Here is an 18,742-nt window from a genome sequence, read left to right as displayed (position 1 = left end):
GAAGAAGAAGCCGAGGCCCGTATCGCATGCGTCTGTATAGAGTGCGATGAGTGGGCGGCTTGTATTGAAGAGGTACACTCCGTTGAATAACGGGAGCGTGTCCCTCCACCAGGCGAGGTCCTCGCGGGCGTCATGGGACAGGCGGCGGACGGAGCGCTGGTGAGGCGGGAAAGTGGCCAGCTCGCTATAGAGTGACTGAAGACGGGGCCTGCCGAGGCGAACTACCTTAGAGCAGTGTTGGAGGGATCCAATGGTGCGTTGTAAGGCTTTATACGCGACGCGAGTAGACTGGAGCAGCGCCGCCGCTTCGGAAGCGGCACGCGACAGTTTATCTAGCGGTATACGGGCCTGCAGAAGTACTGTGTCGAGTTCGACTCCAAGGATAACTACTGTAGTGCCGGCAGCGTCCTTTGATGTATTCCGGGGAATGCCGAGAGTATCCGTTAGAGGAATATAGATATCGTTGAACGCCGTAACGGCGTAATGTAGGCTGCCCGTACTGGCGGGCACAATGGAAATAAAATCGTCGAGATAGTGAACCGTAGCGGCCCATGGGATATATGCTGAAAGGAGCCAGTTAAGGCCTTCGCCGAACAGGTTGAAGATGAATGGAGCGGTCGAGAGACCGAAGGGAAGGCAGCATTCGATATATGTTTGGCCTTCCCAGTGGAACGCTACGAGTGGGCGATCGATAGGGGCGATAGGGATATTCCGGAAGGCGTCTTGGATGTCCCGTTTGATTATATAGCAGCCTCTGCCGTAGGTACGGACTAGGTCTAGAATATCGTCGATTGAGGTATACTGTATAGTAGAGGACGTGTCGGGGATTGAAGCGTTAATGCCTCGTCCAGGTGGCCAAGAGAGATCGTGGATACGTCGCCATCCTCCGTTGTGCTTGGCGACGAGGCCTAGTGGGGAGATAACTGCGGTACCGGAGTAGGGCTATACTCGGCGGTTTGATAGTTCGGCAGAGAGCTTCGACGTAGTAAGGGACTTATCGGCGATGGTATGGTTTGGTGCCTGGCGGGGGGTAGGTAATGGGGGGGTACAGCCTAAACGGCAGCCGAAAGTAAGGATTCCCGTGCAAATGTCGCCTAAGGTGCCTGGGTAGGGATAGAGTAGTTCCTTCCAGGCCTGCGGGGTAAACGGTGAGGCAGAATCGCGGAGAGCAGGGAGGGAGGGGTCGAAGACTGGGTACGTAAGGGTCGTATTGGGACGCGGTGGTGGCCAGGTTGATGGGGACGGTTGGGTCCATAAGGGGGTTGGTTGGCGCGTATTCTGGGCTATTAATCGGGATTCCGATTCTTGGGATAGAGAGGTGCTATTTTCCCTGCTTTACCCTGCAGTGCGTTGCGGCATGGTCACCATTGCACTTTGAGCAGACATGGCGGCGAAGGCAGGCTCTCCACGAGCAGCTAGAAACCGAATTGAACTTTTCGCAGATAACCGTATCGTTGTTCGGGGTAGCACTACTGCTTCGAGATTGACGCGAAGGTGTAGTAGTAGTAACCGGCTTTAACGTAAGGACATTGTCTAGGCGGAGGTAAGAGCTCTCGAGGGAGGGCTCGATGCGCCAGTCCTCAGTAGACACCGTAAGATCGCCTTTGTCAATAATCATTTAGTGCTTGATAAGGGCTAACTGAAGGACGCAATCTTGCCATCTATAAGATCTGGCAAGGTCGGTAACCTGTCGATGAAAGAGGATCATCCCGATGATACTGGGCGAGTGCTGGGCGCCGAAGAAACTAGCCCAAATGGCCATATAGTTGTCGAAGCAGTGGGACCAGAGGGAGGCGTCGCTGCCCCAGTCCTTACTGGATGTAACCTTGCGGAACTGGAGCCCGGCCGACGTAGATTGTAGGTCGAATGATTCGTTGTCTATAGATACGGCTTTGAATTCCGGGCTCCGGAGCTTGATTAAGTCTCTTTTTACGCGGAATGTATGTTGGAAGACGGCTACGATTGCGGTACGATCGAGGCCGGGGAATCGTGGCAGGATAGGGACTATGGCGGGAGGAACCTTACCATCTTCGTCGGTATCGTCGTCGTCGATTGTAATGTCTGCGCGGGACGTTTGCGCCGGTTGTCTCCCGCAGAGAGAGAGGCTGATACGCTGGAGAGGAGCGAAGCGCGTTGGTCATCGGATAGTGAATTCCAAATGTACTCTGGAGGGTAAATGGATGCCCGGCCCTCTGTTTGGGCAGAGGTAACTGCAGAAGTGCCAGCCATTGGATTTTTTTTAAGCTGTTGCGGGAGGAGCCTTTTCCGTACCTCTGGAGGCGACAACGTTGTCGACGATATTGTTATGGGAAGTCGCGGGTGACGAGCCCAGATGATCGGGAATTCGTCTCGGGGTAATAACGGCCCGAGGGTGTGGCTCCTCCCGCAATGGGTCCCAATAGAACTAACTATTTAATAAAAGAAACCTTACGCTGTAAGGGGCTATCACAAACAGTGACAAGATTAGCTACAATCTCATTGATCTGCTGAGCCGTATCCCTGTCACGACCTGGGTTGCTTTTGCGGTCAGCTTCCCATTGAAGTCGTTGAATCCCATGGCTTGAGTGAGTGGCTTCTTCTTAGCACCCAGGAGTTGCACCATCTTATCGGCTGTCGTCGGATTTACAGAAAGGTAGATATCTGCTCCAGTGTCGCAGAGAGCTTTAGCTTTGAGACCACGTCCATCCACTTGTACTTGAACTGTTGTGAGAAATGTGTTGGATTTTGGTGATCGGCTAACTTTAGCTAACTGAGGCACATGGACTGTCGAGGAGACTTGCGACAGTCCTAGTAGTTTTCCGAATCGCTGCATGACGATAACGATGAATTTGATTCCCTTCCCGGTTCCGACGTCCTTTTCTCACGAGCTCTGGCATCGTCTTCTTCCAGGGCTGCCAGCATGTTGGCCAGGGTCTTACGATCAGGGCAGTCGCGAGCCAGGTGACCAGTCTTTTTGCACACAAAGCAGAGTCTAGCGTCCTTCATGATAGCTTTCGTCTCAGAGGGGAGTGGTTGCTGGTCATCGGAGTATCCAGATTTACTTTCCTTTTTAGTCTCTCGGCGTGCCATGCGATGGGTAGGGCGACGGGTCTGGTTTTCTGGGGAGGAATTGTCGCGGCGGGCTTGTTTCTTCTCGCGGCGCTTCTCATATGCTCGTTGCTTAGCGACGGCGGCATCTGCGACCGTACCAGCGAACTCCTCGTACGAGACAGAGGGGTTCTTCGAGTCATGGAGTAGGCGGAGGTCTAAGTCTGCGGGAATGTGGTCGTAGAGGACCGTCTTGCGCTCAGATTTTGCGATGCCTGCTTTATCGGCCAGGCTGTTGACTTTGCTGATGAAGTGATGAATGTCTGTCCCTTAATCGGCAGGGTCATATTCGAGTTTGCGCAATTCTTCGCGTGCCTTTGCGCCTTGGTTATCATCATGATATACAGCTGAGATGGCCGCTACCCTCTCCGCTGTATGAGATGGTCGCTACCCTCTCCGCTGTATATCATGATGATAACCAAGGCGCAAAGGCACGCGAAGAATTGCGCAAACTCGAATATGACCCTGCCGATTAAGGGACAGACATTCATCACTTCATCAGCAAAGTCAACAGCCTGGCCGATAAAGCAGGCATCGCAAAATCTAAGCGCAAGACGGTCCTCTACGACCACATTCCCGCAGACTTAGACCTCCGCCTACTCCATGACTCGAAGAACCCCTCTGTCTCGTACGAGGAGTTCGCTGGTACGGTCGCAGATGCCGCCGTCGCTAAGCAACGAGCATATGAGAAGCGCCGCGAGAAGAAACAAGCCCGCCGCGACAATTCCTCCCCAGAAAACCAGACCCGTCGCCCTACCCATCGCATGGCACGCCGAGAGACTAAAAAGGAAAGTAAATCTGGATACTCCGATGACCAGCAACCACTCCCCTCTGAGACGAAAGCTATCATGAAGGACGCTAGACTCTGCTTTGTGTGCAAAAAGACTGGTCACCTGGCTCGCGACTGCCCTGATCGTAAGACCCTGGCCAACATGCTGGCAGCCCTGGAAGAAGACGATGCCAGAGCTCGTGAGAAAAGGACGTCGGAACCGGGAAGGGAATCAAATTCATCGTTATCGTCATGCAGCGATTCGGAAAACTACTAGGACTGTCGCAAGTCTCCTCGACAATCCCTATCAACTTGAATATCAACGCGTACACCATTCTCGTCGGTAAGGCTCGCAAATGGAGGGGTCTTGTAACGAAACCTCTAATAGTCTAGCTGCGTAAACCACTAAAGAGTCTGTAAAGGTTTGTGCTAGTAAGTAAGTCCTGCTGCGGAGTCCTCAAGCAATAATATCGGGGTTTGACGTATGGAGGGCTCTGGGTAACTGAAGTATTCAAGTAGGGTAACTGGGAATAGAGTCGTCAAGGCAGTTTGCCTCACAAATGGGTTAGATTGATGCTTAGATTGATCACTGAAGTAGAGACTGTCTATCTATGAAATGCCTGGGAGTCCTGTCCCTTATATACCCATCTCTCCTTCACTGATCCCCACTTGGATATGTTCTCTGCCAACATATCGATTGATTGATTGATTGAAATTTAACGTCTCATCACGTGAGACGTGCCGGGCGCAGTGCCGGCATGGTCTATGCTAGTCGAATCTATGTTACAGGGGACTGTCTTCATCTAACATTCCTGTTCAGTGTCTGCCAACATATCCTGTTGGTTGGATATGTAGTTGACCAACATATCCACCCCTGTAGGTCACGTGATCTGTCGGTCTTTTCCTTTCTCCGATGCGGGGTCTCATGATCCTAGCGTCTGTATCCACCTGGCCTGCCAACGGGCCTGTAATGTTGGTCTAGGGCCAACGGTTCGGAACAGGTCTTTGGCCGGTACTTGGCGAGGATCTTCGACGGATCTAGTGGGGATAAGCCAGTACCTCTCCAAGCGCCCGGGATATTGCGGTAGATAGTAGATCTAGCTTGTTGATATAATAATAAAATAATAATATTAAATACGCCGTAGGTGTTAACCCTCGGTACCTCTACAAGTACTCCCTTAAGGGGCTATAGATGATATAGCGGGCCCTTAAGCCGCGTCGGGCGGTTATACAGGTAAACTTGTAGCCAAATGACTACTAAACCTCCTGTCCCTCCCTAAGTCTGTGCTACAACCCCTGCCTGAACTACCGATAAGTGTGGTAATGTGGCACTTAAATTCGTCCTCAGGGGTGGGATGCTGCTGATGTGCAGAAGATGCTCGACTATTTTTTTGTCGCGACAAGTCGTAGTATCTGCTAATTGGGGTTCTCGTCGAGCGTATACATCTCAACCATACGCTCAAGTGGATAGACCGTAACGTGGTCAGACGCTCGCAAGAATCGCGGCGAGAGGGCGTGCTGCGCGCCTTCTATCGTGAGGGGACGGGTTCGCCGACGAGCGTTATCGGAAAGGCGAGGTCCGATAAGGGGTCGGATTAACGATTCGAATTCTGGACCGGCTGTCGAGTTATATTCCGCCGACGTAGTGCTTGACGGTCGACTGGCTAGGATGCTCGTAATCCTAAACTGCACCAATCTCCCTATTATCGCTAGGTAGGCGAAGTCAACAAGGTGGGCAGCGCGCCGTAAGGGTTGACTAAACCCCCTTGTGTGTCAGCTGCGGGATTCGAACCCGCGACTCGTCACCGACCCAAGTGGGCGAGGCTCAAATCGGGACTTATCTACCAGCGAAGTGACCAACTACACCAGCCGAATATAATAATAAGAACTGCTGGTTGTCGACTCGTACGGCACCGAAGAGAGACCGTTCAGTGATCAGGGACTTGTACGCCTTTGCCAGAGGGCCGAAGATACCCTTGTCAAGGGGTTGAAGCTCGTGGGTCGAATGGGGGGGCAGGCAGAGAGGAATGATTTGATTTGCTTCGCAGTATTCGACGAATTCAAGGGATACGTGGCTTGCGTGACTGTCAGAGAACAGAATGCCATATGCACCGGTGGGACACCGATGGGGCTCTGGTGTAGGGACGTGAGAGTCATGACACGATATGGGGGTCTTGGTTTGCGGAACAATCGGAGAAACTAGTGCTCCGCGGCTCCGACGCCGGGTTCTAGCTATCTATGTAAGGGGCGGAGGCCCGGGAAGAAGATAGAGAGAGTAGAGATCAATGCATCATCGTGGGCACCCCTACCTGAGACCGCCAGTGACCACCCGGTGCTACGTAGGAGGGACGCCCGTTACTCCCCATCACTCTGTACTATTGCCTTCGGCCTAGCCGTACCCTGACAGTGACCATATAGAATAAGAAGGCGGTATTGACCACGACACTGTTGACGTGTATACGTATCAAAATGGCGTAGCCAGGTCAAGGCAATCTGTCGATCGGTCCAGCCATTTGGGCTGACCTGAATAACAGTCCTTGGATCGATCCTCTCGTCTATCCAAGACGGCAGAATCCTCTTGCCCTCGAATATGATAAAAGGCGGTAGGGAGTAGCCGTTGATTCCTATACATTCGATGATAGAGACCCATTCACGGTTACCAGGCTGGTTAGCAAAGGCCTGATCGTCCTCTCGATATTAATAACTTTAGGGTTATCACCGATCCCTTTGCTAATCCCCTTCTCGTCCATATTGTAGGTATCATCGTCAGTGATCGCGTATTGTTCTTTAACTCGTCGGTAGAGGTCGAACCATTTGGTGAGGATATCGTACGTGATACCATCCTTTTGAGCTTGATCTAGACTGCGAACCCTATAGGTCTTCAGCTTAGGGTGGCGGTCTAGAAAGCTAGTGTACCAGTTGACCCCTAGGGGGTCTGTATCTCCTTTCGCTTCCAGCAGGTTCACTGCTAGCCCTTCCACTGCTTTGATAGTCAAGGGCCATCCCCCGCAGCTAACTGAAGCAGGGCTCGTTCGATCGTAGCTTCTTCGGCAGGTAATAATCGCTGTCGGTGTTGGTGGGCGGTGGTCCGGCTCTGGCGGCCTTGAATTCGGGCTTGGAGGGTTGTTCTGGGGACCCCAAAGAGCTCGGCTGCTTTACGTATACTAGGGACTTCCCCAGAACAAATAGACTTGATGGCTTTCTTTATCTGGTCTTCCTGATCCATTTGACGAAAGAATAAAGACCTAGTGATAAGAATCGACGTAGAAATTGATGATGTTGTTAAGTTGAGCCAATTCGACAGAGCCGAAATGGGTGGCCCGCTAAGGGGTGTGGCCCGCTTATGGGTGGGTTACGTTAGTGACTGACTAAAAGCTCCAAAAAAAATGAAGGGAAAGCACAATCTGGGGCCGACGCGCAGCAACGCGATTCTCAAGATTTAATTGATTTAATAAGATGGAGGGGTCCCTTTCATTTAAGCCTTAGATCCTCAAGTGCATAGGAAAGCCAACAAAGCGCTGTGGTAGCCGACTCTTTGCAACACTCTGCAGTTCACCTCGTCTCCTTGGATGCCCTAAGCCTGCAACGTCCCTTCTCCTTCCGAGTATAGGCAACAAGAGGTGCAAGGCCCTTTCTTAGTAACTGCTACCAGCAGCCTGCTGGCGGTGGCGAACTTAGAGCTTTCGCGCCCGTATCAAATTTCCATCACAGCCTGCCTGCCTCTTTCTAGCCAGCCTGCATTGAAAAGGCTCGCGTGCCCGATGCAGCCGATAGCCACTTTCCGCTGGAAAAACGAGCCTGAACAGCAATCCAATTCCTGCAGCGGAGACGTGCATCGCAGAGGGGCGCAAGAGTAACGGACAACCTGCAGCTCGATGAGCAGAACCAATTCTTCACTTCTAGCCTGTCCGCCTTATTTTGTGGCTGCTCAACATGGCATCGCCCGAATACTCCCTCCCTGCTTCGACTTCATTCGAGGAGTCTGGGGGTCAGGAATCCGAGACAGAGCTATTGGACGAGTTGCAATTGCAGGAGATCCTACTGGCCTCACTTAGAGATTCGCCCGAGGAGAACACGATCGAGAGAAGATCCGCAATCCAAGCTGAGATCAAATCATTACAGAAAAAGCTTAAGAAGCTTCGCGCTGCGAAACGTGGTACAGGTACATCCTCATTCGCATTCCTACCATCTCTGAACCTTTTCCAACAGCCCTTTGCTCGCGCCTGGAATTCTCTAACCTCGTCCTCACCAGCCCCAGCCCCAGCCTCAGCGGCCTTTTCCAGCATGAACAGTAATGGTAAGCTGTCCCTGAACCCGTGATCGCTACTCCATTATGTTTCTTTGGGTTCGCCTGAATGGAGCTGACCTTCCTTTCGTACAGTATCTCGTGCGTACTCTAACGGCAACACACAACCTGACATGTTCGACTCCGGAGACGACGTTTGGAGCCAGGCCTACCCGCGGAGAGATGATGGCTCTAGAAAACGCACCTACAGCAACCACCTCGGCACAGGCCAGCCGACGTTGCCCGAGTCCAAGTCGCGCAGGACCACACCGAGTCCGCAAGACATCAATCTCGACAGTCCTTTCGATGATGGAAACAACTACTCTGACGGATCCTCCGTGGTTGACCTTACTGGGGTACATGACGAGGATGTGGCAGATATGCGCCGTCGATACGAAAACCGGGAATATGCATTTCGCATGGCCAAGGAACGAGAAGAGGAAGATGCGCGCTTCGCCAGACAGCTGCAGCAGCAATATGGGGGCGATCCTCAATCCGTGAATCACACGCCTTCACGCTCTGAGCCTAATGCTTTCAACCGAATGGTAGATCGATCATCGCAATTCTCTCAACAGGGCCAGTCATACAATCAATCAAGAGCTGGACCAAGTGGCCAGGCGGAATCTCGATACCTCAACAGTCCGAACCCCTCCTTGTCAACTATACCCGGCATTCCCAGCCACGTCAAATCTGGAGCATCGCATTCGACTGATAAGTTCGGTCGACAATCTCCGATGAACGGTCCCTCTCTGTCAAACGTCTCAAGCAGAGCTCGGATGCCAGGCTCTTTCGACAGCGATTTCGAGGACAGCGACCTTGAAGTTCTTGACGGCCCCCCTGCCGGTTTTTCCATTCAGCCACACAGGACTTTCTCTCCGAGGTTTTCTCCGGCATCTTCCCTGTATGGGAACAATGCTGGTAATAATCTGGTCCAAGCTGGAGCATTGGCTCGCCAAGCTGCTCTTCAGCGGCAAGATCATCTGCGGTCAACACTTAGTCTAGGTTTCGACAGTAATGCCACCGGCTCAAACCTGGCCTCTTCCGGCTCTCTCCAGCCATCCGAGTTTTCGTCGTACACTCCGTTTGGCGCACAGCAATGGGATGCGTCACGACCGGGGATGTTATTCGATGGATCTACAATTCTGCTTCAGAACGGATCCACCAGTAATCCGTATGGAACACCTGGCTCAGGCGGATCTCTTCTCGACATTGCTAATCGTACAAACCACTACGACTATCAGAATGGCACTGATGGCTTCGGGAACCCTATTCCGCATCTGCCGCAGCAGATCAGGGACTATGTAGAGGACTATATGGGAAACCCACAGAAAACAGCGGAAGAAATCAGGAACCTGCTCTCTACCATTTCCCCTGACATGGAAGTCCCGCCAGAGGGTCAAGAGGGAACACCAGATGGACTGAAAGTTTTCTTGTACCGTCACCAGAAGATGGCCCTGAAGTGGATGGAAAACATGGAAGCGGATAACCAGAAGAAAGGAGGAATCTTGGCTGACGACATGGGCTTGGGTAAGACAGTTTCGACTATTGCCCTAATGCTAAGCCGTCGTGTCGAATGGGACCGCTTCAACAGCAGTAATCGACCGGTCAAAGTGAGTATATCCGCAAGTTCCAGGTCAGGTCACCGCTAACCTTTACAGACCAACGTCATTGTTGGTCCTGTTGCGCTCATCAAACAGTGGGAACGCGAGATTGACAAAAAGGTTAATTACCGACATCGATTCGAGGTCCACAATTATCATAGCAAGAAGGTCGATTACAATACCTTGCGTCAGAAAGATATTGTATTGACAACATATGGTACTCTCGGTGCTGAACTGAAGAAGTTTGAAGAGTACGTAAAAAAATCGACTCAGAGAGGCGAATCGATAGACGAGAGCCACTTGCAAAAACTCTGCCCATTCCTTAGTCCCAAGAGTCAATTCCACCGCGTCGTCCTCGACGAGGCACAGTGTATCAAGAACAAGAAGACTCAGGCGGCCAAGGCAGCTGGTAGGATCGTTGCAGAATACAGATGGTGCCTCTCTGGCACGCCTATGATGAACAGTGTGAGTGAACTGGCATCGCTGATTAATTTCTTGAGAATCAAGCCGTATTGTGAGACGGATAAGTTCAGCCGGGTAAGTCTAACTCGTCCGAGTCTCGACATGAGTCCCAGCTAACCCTCGATAGACTTTTGGCTGTCTCAGTGCTACACGGTCTGGGGGGCACAACCGAGATAAGGCGATGAGACAACTCCAAACCCTGTTGAAGGCGATTATGATGCGACGGAGCAAGACTTCAATAATTGACGGAAAGCCGATCATCGACCTAAAGCCCAAGATCGAGACCGTGGACCATGTTGTCTTTAACGAGGATGACGGCCAATTCTACCGGGATCTTGAAACAGAGAGTCGAGTTACAATCAGCAAGTATCTCAGAGAGGGTACTGTCGGGAAACACTACTCTATCGCGTTGGTTCTCCTCCTGCGCCTTCGCCAGGCGTGTTGCCATCCATACCTTCATCTGACCGACCTGGATTACGGTAACAACGAAATTCCAGAGGACGTAATGCTTGAGCTCGCGAAGACCCTCGCGCCTGCTGTGGTTAATCGCATCAAGGAGGCAGAGGGTTTTGAATGCCCCATCTGCTACGATGCCGTAGACAACCCTTCGATCATGCTACCTTGCGGCCATGACACATGTGCCGAGTGCTTGGACCGACTGACGGGCAACGCAGAACAGCGCAACCTGCAGAATGGCAACGAGGGTGGCAGCAAAGTTCATTGTCCCGAGTGTCGGGGGGATATCGACATAAAAAAAGTCATCACCTATGAGTACTTCAAGAAAGTACATATGCCTCAACCCGACGAGGCTACTACAACTGCGGCCGAGAAAGAAGAAACTGCGAGCGAATCTGAAGATAATAATGAAACTGATTCCGAGGACGAGACTGACGATGATATGGGTGACGACGACGTGGATGAGCGTGGCAATTTGAAGGACTTCGTCGTCAATGACGATAATGATGGTGTCAATGCAGATGATGTTGACCCCGATACCACTGACTTGAATGACGAGCTTGGAACAGTCATTGAAAAGTCGAAAGCCACGAAGAAAAGCAAGAGGCCCAAGAAGAACAAGGGCAAGGCAAAGCAAAAGGAACTTGAGGTGAAGCCGCATATGCTCAAGGATCTGCGCAAAGATGCTGGGAAGAGTCAAGAGGCGTACCGGCGATACATGCGATATCTCAAAAAGATTTGGCTCCCGTCTGCCAAAGTAACCAAGTGCCAGGAGTTGATCGCCGATATCCAACAGACTGGTGAAAAGACTATTGTTTTCTCACAGTGGACTCTGCTACTTGACCTGCTCGAGATCCCAATCAAGCACGAGCTGAAGCTTGGTTACCGCCGCTACGATGGCGGTATGTCTGCAACTCAGCGAGACCATGCTGTTCGTGACTTTATGGAGAACGACGATGTCAAGGTTATTCTGGTATCTCTGAAAGCTGGCAATGCTGGCCTCAACCTGACTTCGGCATCACAGGTGATCATTATGGATCCCTTCTGGAACCCTTACATTGAAATGCAGGCCATCGATCGTGCTCACCGTATTGGCCAACAGAATACTGTAAAGGTGCATCGTGTTCTGATCGAGAATACGGTTGAGGATCGTATCGTCCTTCTTCAAGAAAAGAAACGAAAGTTGGTGGACGCAGCACTGGACGAAGGTGCGGCCAAGAACATTGGACGTCTTAATGCCGACGACCTTGCTTATCTCTTTGGCATTGGCGGTGGGCGTTAGCCGCTTAGTCGTCTGCTCCGAACGGAGACTTGTGTTCGTACCAACAACATATCCGCCTCATCGGTCTTGTGGCCACATCATTGTGGCATCTTCGTAGCATGGCAGCCCCACCATGCAACTTATATCCATACAGATCCCACCAACGCCGAATACTCTCTATGCTGCCTATTTCCAGGTACATGACCCTGGTTTGCAGCTCAGTGTCGTTTCCCACCTCCACAGTGCAACGGATCGTAATTTCTGTCTTATTTCAACGAGCATTGCATCGGTCAGCAACGGAGTAGCACAGAGGTGTGCTGCACGATACAGCGTAGATCACGGCATACAAACAGGTCAGGAAACATCGATGCCAGATGTGGATACTGGCTTTTCGTCCAGTTTTTTTAAGATGGCTTCTGATATGTAGCGAAAGGTGTTTAAGTTATTGTATCCATTTGCCGCATACGGCTTTCACTCGTAGGAAACGAGCATTTGTCTTCGGCAAGACTAATAGAATTTGCTTGTTAGGATGAATTTTCGTGTCTTTTGCTACCGTTTGTGACTGCTTATTCAGATGCAAACTGCCCGCAAGGTGGCGATGTTGAGTCTTAAGCCATTATCGTGACAGTACAGTCTGGCGTACTGGTGCGAGACAGGCTACGAGCTGAGGCACCGTTACAATCAACTTTCAAGCCCCCTCTAAGTTACTGTCTTCGTGTACAGCTGTCTATTGTGTCTATCATGTTATCGATGTCGAACCGCTTGGGTGGCCGTTTCGCCTAGGGCGGACAACTGTGTAAGCCATGACTGAAAGCACTAGACCTGTCAACAAATGATCTTGTTATCTACCTAGCTACTATGCATGAGTAGAAACATATCCGCTTAGGCGCTGGCTCTTAATATGACAACTCTTTGAGTGCCAAGACTATTAGGTATGATCCTGCCACTTCTCGGCAACCAAAGGGTATTTTCATTTTATTACTATACAGAAGCCTGTCATGATGGTGGTATATCGGACCAAACGAAACATTCACAACGACAGGTATTCTCTGCCTGCCTCTCCTAGAGTATCGCCGAGCCTAGGGGCCATTTAACTAAGTCTGAGCACCATCACATTTGTGCACACCTATCACCATTCTTACCAATGATCCCATTGGCTCGAAGTTCCTTACGAACGACCCTCATATCGTATTCGAAAGAAAACTGAATCCAACGATGTACACGAGCTTGCCTACAATGTCGAGGTGTCATCTCCCCTCGCTCCCTCACCAAACGAGACATCAGAAGTGTTTCAGAAGCCGCAATGTACGCCGACTAGACGTTTCCTTCGAACTTCTCAGTACGAAAGAACTGAACAATCAGGCCCTCGATCTGGTCTAAATCTTGTGAGTCTCTATCTCTAGCCTCCCAGCTATGTTCGCTGCTGTTGTTGTCGTTGTTATCGCTTGGCCATTCGAAACGAAGATGGAGAACCGGAGTAGTCGACCCCAACAAATCGATCCTGGCTTCGCGATCAAAGCGATCCATGATGGCGACACCGTTCGTCGTCTCATCCCAGTCTATGTCGTCTCTCTGTAGACGCTCTGATGCCACCTTGGCGAATTTCTCTGTGAGGGCGCGGATCGTGGCCTGGCGGATGTAGTGGATCGCGTCGTCAACATTGGGGTAGTATGGATCTTTGTCTACCGGCGGATATGATTTGTGCAGCGGGTTTACCGAATCCTGTGGTTGATCCTGGGACTGCGCTGGGGGACCAATAAGTCTTATCTGAAACGGCATACTGACATAGGGCTCAATGAAGCTCTTGCCACGTATGAATATGCGTGCCTCGGGCGTCGTCGTAAGCTCGGCCGTGATTTCGAGGTTGTACATGACATTGCCGAGAAGTGCCTCGCATTTGGAGGTGCGCCAAGGGCCTTGCATCTTGAGCTGGGAGCTAGCCGGGGGTATAGAATCAGTACATGATGCGGTCGAAACTCCAGCTCGATTGAGTGTTTCCACCAGCCCGGAGAGGAAACACGTCAGGGCGGAACAAGCCGCGTTATATCTGAAGCGCGTGATGATGTGGCGGAGGATGCTGTATGGATCACGACTTTGAGCCGACTGAGAAACCCTCGACCGCCTATTGTAATTCTGCCGGTGGGAATGGCAAAGACAGAAACAAAGCGCTAGAGTCACAGCCTCTGCTGTTTCATCCTCGGGTAAGGTCTCAACCAAAGCCTCTTCGCCTAGGTCTTCTAGGGTAAAGATGGCTTTGGTGTTGGCGTCAACGGCACACGTGACGCTGGATTCGTCAGAACGGACGCCCAGTGATAGAAGCGTGCGGGCTTCCCGGTTGATCTCATGCCAGAGTTCTTGGGCAAAGATTGTGTTACGCGCTTCAAGGACGCGGTCTTGAAGAGGGGCATTGTCTGGCGTGCGTCGTGGTAAGGAGGACCTTCCTATAACCTCGTTGTTTCTCTCGATGACGACGCGAACTCTCTGCGATCCCGCACCGACCCGGCCATGGGCAAGCCGCACTGTGCCGTCATCATTCCGCCGCAGAGGAGCAATACTATTGTCGCGGTACTCAGTGGCAGCCTCAGAAAAGCCGAAGCGGACACCAAGGGTATGCGGGTCTTGAGGCAGAGCAGAGACGGCCCAACCATTTTCACTGACGGCAAGAATGTCGGCCCAGTACTTAGTCTCGAGGGTGATTTCCTTCTCGAGGCGTTCTGCAGCAGCAACGACGGAGTCGACCATTTTGTTGATGCCCATGACCCTCCAACCAGCGGCTACAGCGAGATTATCATTCTTGCGAGCCTCGGTCACATTCGAGTCTTTCGTCTTGGTTGCGCCCAACGTGCCAATACCGACCATATCGCGCATTTCTGGGCGTAGCGACACACCTGCCGTGACGGGGGATTCCTTGGTGAGTAGGAGAGAAATGAAGTCGAGGCACATCAAGGAGTCTTGATGCGCAGAGTCAATACTCCGTAGGATCTCATCGCGTGCTGCTAAGACGTTTTTGGTCTTGTCGGTCTCAGAATCGGAGTCGGACTCAGAGTTGCCTTCCAGGCTGCCGTTGTCGAGACGGCCATCCGTCTGGGCTGCCAATTCCTCACGCAGTTGTGCTTCGGTGACATGGCGGAAGCTTTCATGCTCGGCATTGACGCGGGCAATGAACTCGCCCAGGTTTTTGGGTTTCTTGTCCCCCATAGGCCAGGGCCGCAAGGAGAAGGGCGACGCCATCTTGACCCGGTCTTTTCGACCTCGAATGCACCCCAGTGTCAGTGTCTTGAGACTATTGCTGCCGTCCTCAGGAGGGTTGTCACGTTGTTGCTGCTCTGACGTTCCAGGACGGAATGGGTCTTGGATGCTCTAGCCTACTGGGCTTCAAGTGGGGCACCTTGAGCGGGCCTAAATGGATTTCATAATGGGCTGTGGCTACCCGTGCCACACCCCACTTATTTCTGGCGATTACAGAGCCATAGAGTGCTGTATATAGCAGTTAGTGGGATCAAATGCCAGTGGTCCACTGGCGTTCTAGATCTTTTGATCTATTGGCCTAGGGGCTTGGTCCTCCCTTGTGACAGAAGGCTAGTATCACGTTACTAGTAGTAGAGATAGCTTTAATAGCTATTACCGTCTCTCTATTATCTAGTAGGCCGAAGTAATAGGCGCTCTTGTGAAGGTCAACCCTCGCAGACTCACTACAACCAGGTGACTTACAGCTGGAACACCTGCCATGGCAGTGCCAGATGGGAAGCCAATCATAACCCCTGCAGGAGCCCCGCCAAGCGTGGACGACTTAGTCGCGCTCCCTCAAACCTAAGTTGTCATCTTCTTTCCTTCGCTCCTTAGAGTAGAATCTTCGTCGATAGCACCTAATCGAGGTCTCTACCAATGCGATGCAACCCAGGTCGTGACAGCTCTTACGCTTGGTGATAGCAAGTTAATCCTTACTAATACTAATCCGGAAGCTAGTCTCGTCTATATTCTAGAGATTAAAGGAGTCAATTCCTTTATCCCGGAGGACTTGTCGAATATCACGTGTGTCCAATCGAGTAGTCAGAAGTGCGTAAGATTGTATATGAATGAGGTCTGTTCTCTGTGTTCTGTTCTCGCGAACTCCCGTTGCTCTGCCTTTTATAGATTCTTTAGAACATGTCGGTAACTTTGGTGTTACTTTTGAGAAGAGGTGTTAGGCAACCTTGGTGGGCTTTGCCAAGACCACCAAGGTTACCACGTGACTTAGCCCTTCGGGACTAAGTTCAACCTTCGTGCTCCATAGGACTAGATAGAATGTCATGCTTTTACAACCTCACAAATCTTTGACCACCTTTGCGTGTAACAAGAGGGGTTTCTTTCGCCTTCTGAACTTTAAATGACAATAGTCTTCTCTAGTGCCATATTATTTCTGAACCTAGGAACCAGGTGCCCTATCTGACAGGACTCTCTTAAGCCGCGTAAAATATTCCCGTATAGTATCGAGGTCTTTAGCAGTCTAGCGGTCTAAATAGAGCTTTCGCTAGGAAGTGTGACGGTCAACCCTCGCAGACTCACTACAACCAGGTGACTTACAGCTGGAACACCTGCCGTGGCAGTGTGAGATGGGAAGCCAATCATAACCCTTGTAGGAGCCCCGCCAAGCGTGGATGACTTAGTCGCGCTCCCTCAAACCTAAGTTGTCATCTTCTTTCCTTCGCTCCTTAGAGTAGAATCTTCGTCGATAGCACCTAATCGAGGTCTATACCAATGCGATGCAACCCAGGTCGTGACAGGAAGCGTAGAAGTAGCTAATCTAGTAGAACCTTAACCCTCTTACGTAATATCATATCTGTAGCGTTAGTATCAAACTCTACGCGAACCGTAAGATTAATCCTATTACGGCGGTTGATATAATTATAGAGGGCCTTTTCTTCGGCTTTAGATAGCAGTTTGTTAAGTCGTCCTTGGTTTTAGTTTTTCCGACTTGCTTAACGCGGTATCAGAGGGTCTCGCGTTTACGCCGCTTTTACGCGTAATCTTAGTGACTTTAACATAAGGATACTCTTATATGTAGAGGACGGCTTCTTACAGTTGTAAGTCTATTGTGATTAGAAAAAGCTGGTATATTGATAAAGATAGGATAGGTTAAAGTTGAAAGTAGTGAAAAACTGGCCAAGTCGGTGATCTGGCCAATTTGGTGGTGAGCACCAACTTATGTTAGTGAGCTCAAGGGAGTACGAAATAAGTGGGATGCGGCACGGGTAGTGGTAAGTTGACCTTGCCTTAGCCCAAATCAAACCCATTCAACATCGAAAGGAATAGTTTGGGATCAAGTCTACAACCATCCTTCAGCTCATCGTATCCTACTTGTTTTGTATCATCTCGCGTCCTGCCGTGTGCCGTGAAGTCTAACTCTACAGGAGTAAAAGCAACACGATCTTTGGGCGCGGTCGCTCGCAGAGCTCAACACAGGTGAGCCCCAAAGTTCTTTTAGTTGACAATATTGTCAATACTGCATCCTCTTGGTTATGCTCTAAGGTTGTAATTTGTAATAACACGGAGTAGATAATACTTAAAAAGATGAAGGGTACTTGGGTGTATGTGATAAACCCTAAGACCTAGCCATTGAATCAGTTGTCTGAAGATCGCCAAATCTGTACTGTGCCCACGCCATGGATCCTTCGTGCAGCGTCCATGTTCGCTTTCCTGCATCTTCCCCAGCGGCTCCGGCGGCGACGTAAACAGGCATCAAGTGATCCATCCACTTATACTCTTTGTCAGAAACTAGAAGTCCTCGACATGAAGTAATCAAAACTTACCGGATGAGCTTGCTTGGCGTCCGGACGCTTGGTCACCTGCGCCATAGCGAACTGCCGCTCCGAGGGCTCGGCCTCCACCGCGTCCTTGAGGGCCTCGTCGAACGACACCGTATACGGCATTGGCTGTGGGCTCCCTCGCGATATCATATAATCCCTCAAGTTGTGGACCGACATACCGGCACCGATGATGGCAATACCCTCGTCACGCAACGAAGCCACCGCTTGACCTAGACGATAGTGCATGTCCGGGTCCTCGTTGTGGTACAAGCTTACTTGAACCAGAGGACAATTTAGGGGATTGTGCTCCGGGTGGAATGCTTTGTTTGCATCAGCAACTTAGCCATGGCTGAGTTTGGGTGTAGACGACTTACCGACGTGGAACCCGGCCCATACGCCGTGGTCTAAGCCGCGGGTCACCCCTTTGGACTTAATCCCAAATCTCTCCAAAAGCACCTGAATCTGGAACGCAAGCTCGGGGTTGCCCTTATTCGGGTACTCGGCCTTGTAGTAATGTGCCGGGAAGCCATAGAAACTGCCGGCTTGGTGAGTCACAGTAGCTACAAGAAAGCAAGTATGAGGTGTCGTTTTACTCATATATCAGGTCGGTCTCCTCGGCGGTATTAACTTCAATGGTGCTGCGGCTTCCTTCCCAGTGACCCGAGAAGACAACTACCGCCTTTGGCTTCACCTTGTGGGTAATCTCCTTGCCGATGTTCTGCAGAACTGAGTACGCGGGGTGTTCCTTATCGTACATGACAGTTGGCTTATTCCAACCACGTTAGAGTGAGTGGTCATGGTCATTTGATGAATCTGGTGTTTACTCACACCGCCATGACTGAAGAAGTATACGGGAGCTTTTGATGACATTTTGGTTGCAGAACTCTCGGTTGTGGAAGAAGCCGCAGTTGTCTTGCCTGTTGCAGCCGGAGTCTTCGCACGCAAGTGACAGGCGGCTAACAACGTTGACACTGGCTTGAAAGCCCAACCTGTCCAAGTTGACATGAAATTTTGAGCTGCTGAAGATGATGCAAG

At 51.0% G+C, this 18,742-nt stretch overlaps 3 protein-coding genes across 3 annotated transcripts; 1 reads left to right on the top strand and 2 right to left on the bottom strand.

The window, feature by feature from the left end:
- Positions 1-9,259: 9,259 nt before the first annotated feature.
- BCR38DRAFT_349284 (SNF2 family N-terminal domain-containing protein) lies at positions 9,260-11,942 on the top strand (the record flags this gene model as incomplete). The annotated part of the gene is made up of 3 exons (XM_040856481.1): positions 9,260-9,751; positions 9,800-10,279; positions 10,332-11,942. 3 exons carry the CDS (start codon positions 9,260-9,262, stop codon positions 11,940-11,942), a joined length of 2,583 nt encoding a protein of 860 aa, XP_040712780.1.
- Positions 11,943-12,755: 813 nt separating this feature from the next.
- BCR38DRAFT_441400 (subunit 17 of mediator complex-domain-containing protein) lies at positions 12,756-15,346 on the bottom strand. Its single transcript, XM_040860774.1, has one exon. The coding sequence runs from the start codon at positions 15,150-15,152 to the stop codon at positions 13,236-13,238; it is 1,917 nt and encodes a 638-aa protein (XP_040712779.1). The 5' UTR covers positions 15,153-15,346; the 3' UTR covers positions 12,756-13,235.
- Positions 15,347-17,502: 2,156 nt separating this feature from the next.
- BCR38DRAFT_349567 (Extradiol ring-cleavage dioxygenase, class III enzyme, subunit B) lies at positions 17,503-18,577 on the bottom strand (the record flags this gene model as incomplete). The annotated part of the gene is made up of 5 exons (XM_040856502.1): positions 17,503-17,655; positions 17,711-18,027; positions 18,082-18,242; positions 18,301-18,473; positions 18,536-18,577. 5 exons carry the CDS (start codon positions 18,575-18,577, stop codon positions 17,503-17,505), a joined length of 846 nt encoding a protein of 281 aa, XP_040712778.1.
- Between the last annotated feature and the right edge of the window lie 165 nt (positions 18,578-18,742).

The sequence above is a fragment of the Pseudomassariella vexata genome (genome assembly GCF_002105095.1).
Source record: "Pseudomassariella vexata strain CBS 129021 chromosome Unknown BCR38scaffold_11, whole genome shotgun sequence".
In the NCBI taxonomy this organism is placed as follows: Eukaryota; Fungi; Ascomycota; class Sordariomycetes; order Amphisphaeriales; family Pseudomassariaceae; genus Pseudomassariella; species Pseudomassariella vexata.
Note: the sequence above shows the minus strand (reverse complement) of the source record. Positions and strands in the feature narration are given on the sequence as shown.

Excerpts from the sequence above, each read along its gene's own strand:
- BCR38DRAFT_441400 (XM_040860774.1), bottom strand. The coding sequence starts at position 15,152 with ATGGCGTCGCCCTTCTCCTTGCGGCCCTGGCCTATGGGGGACAAGAAA.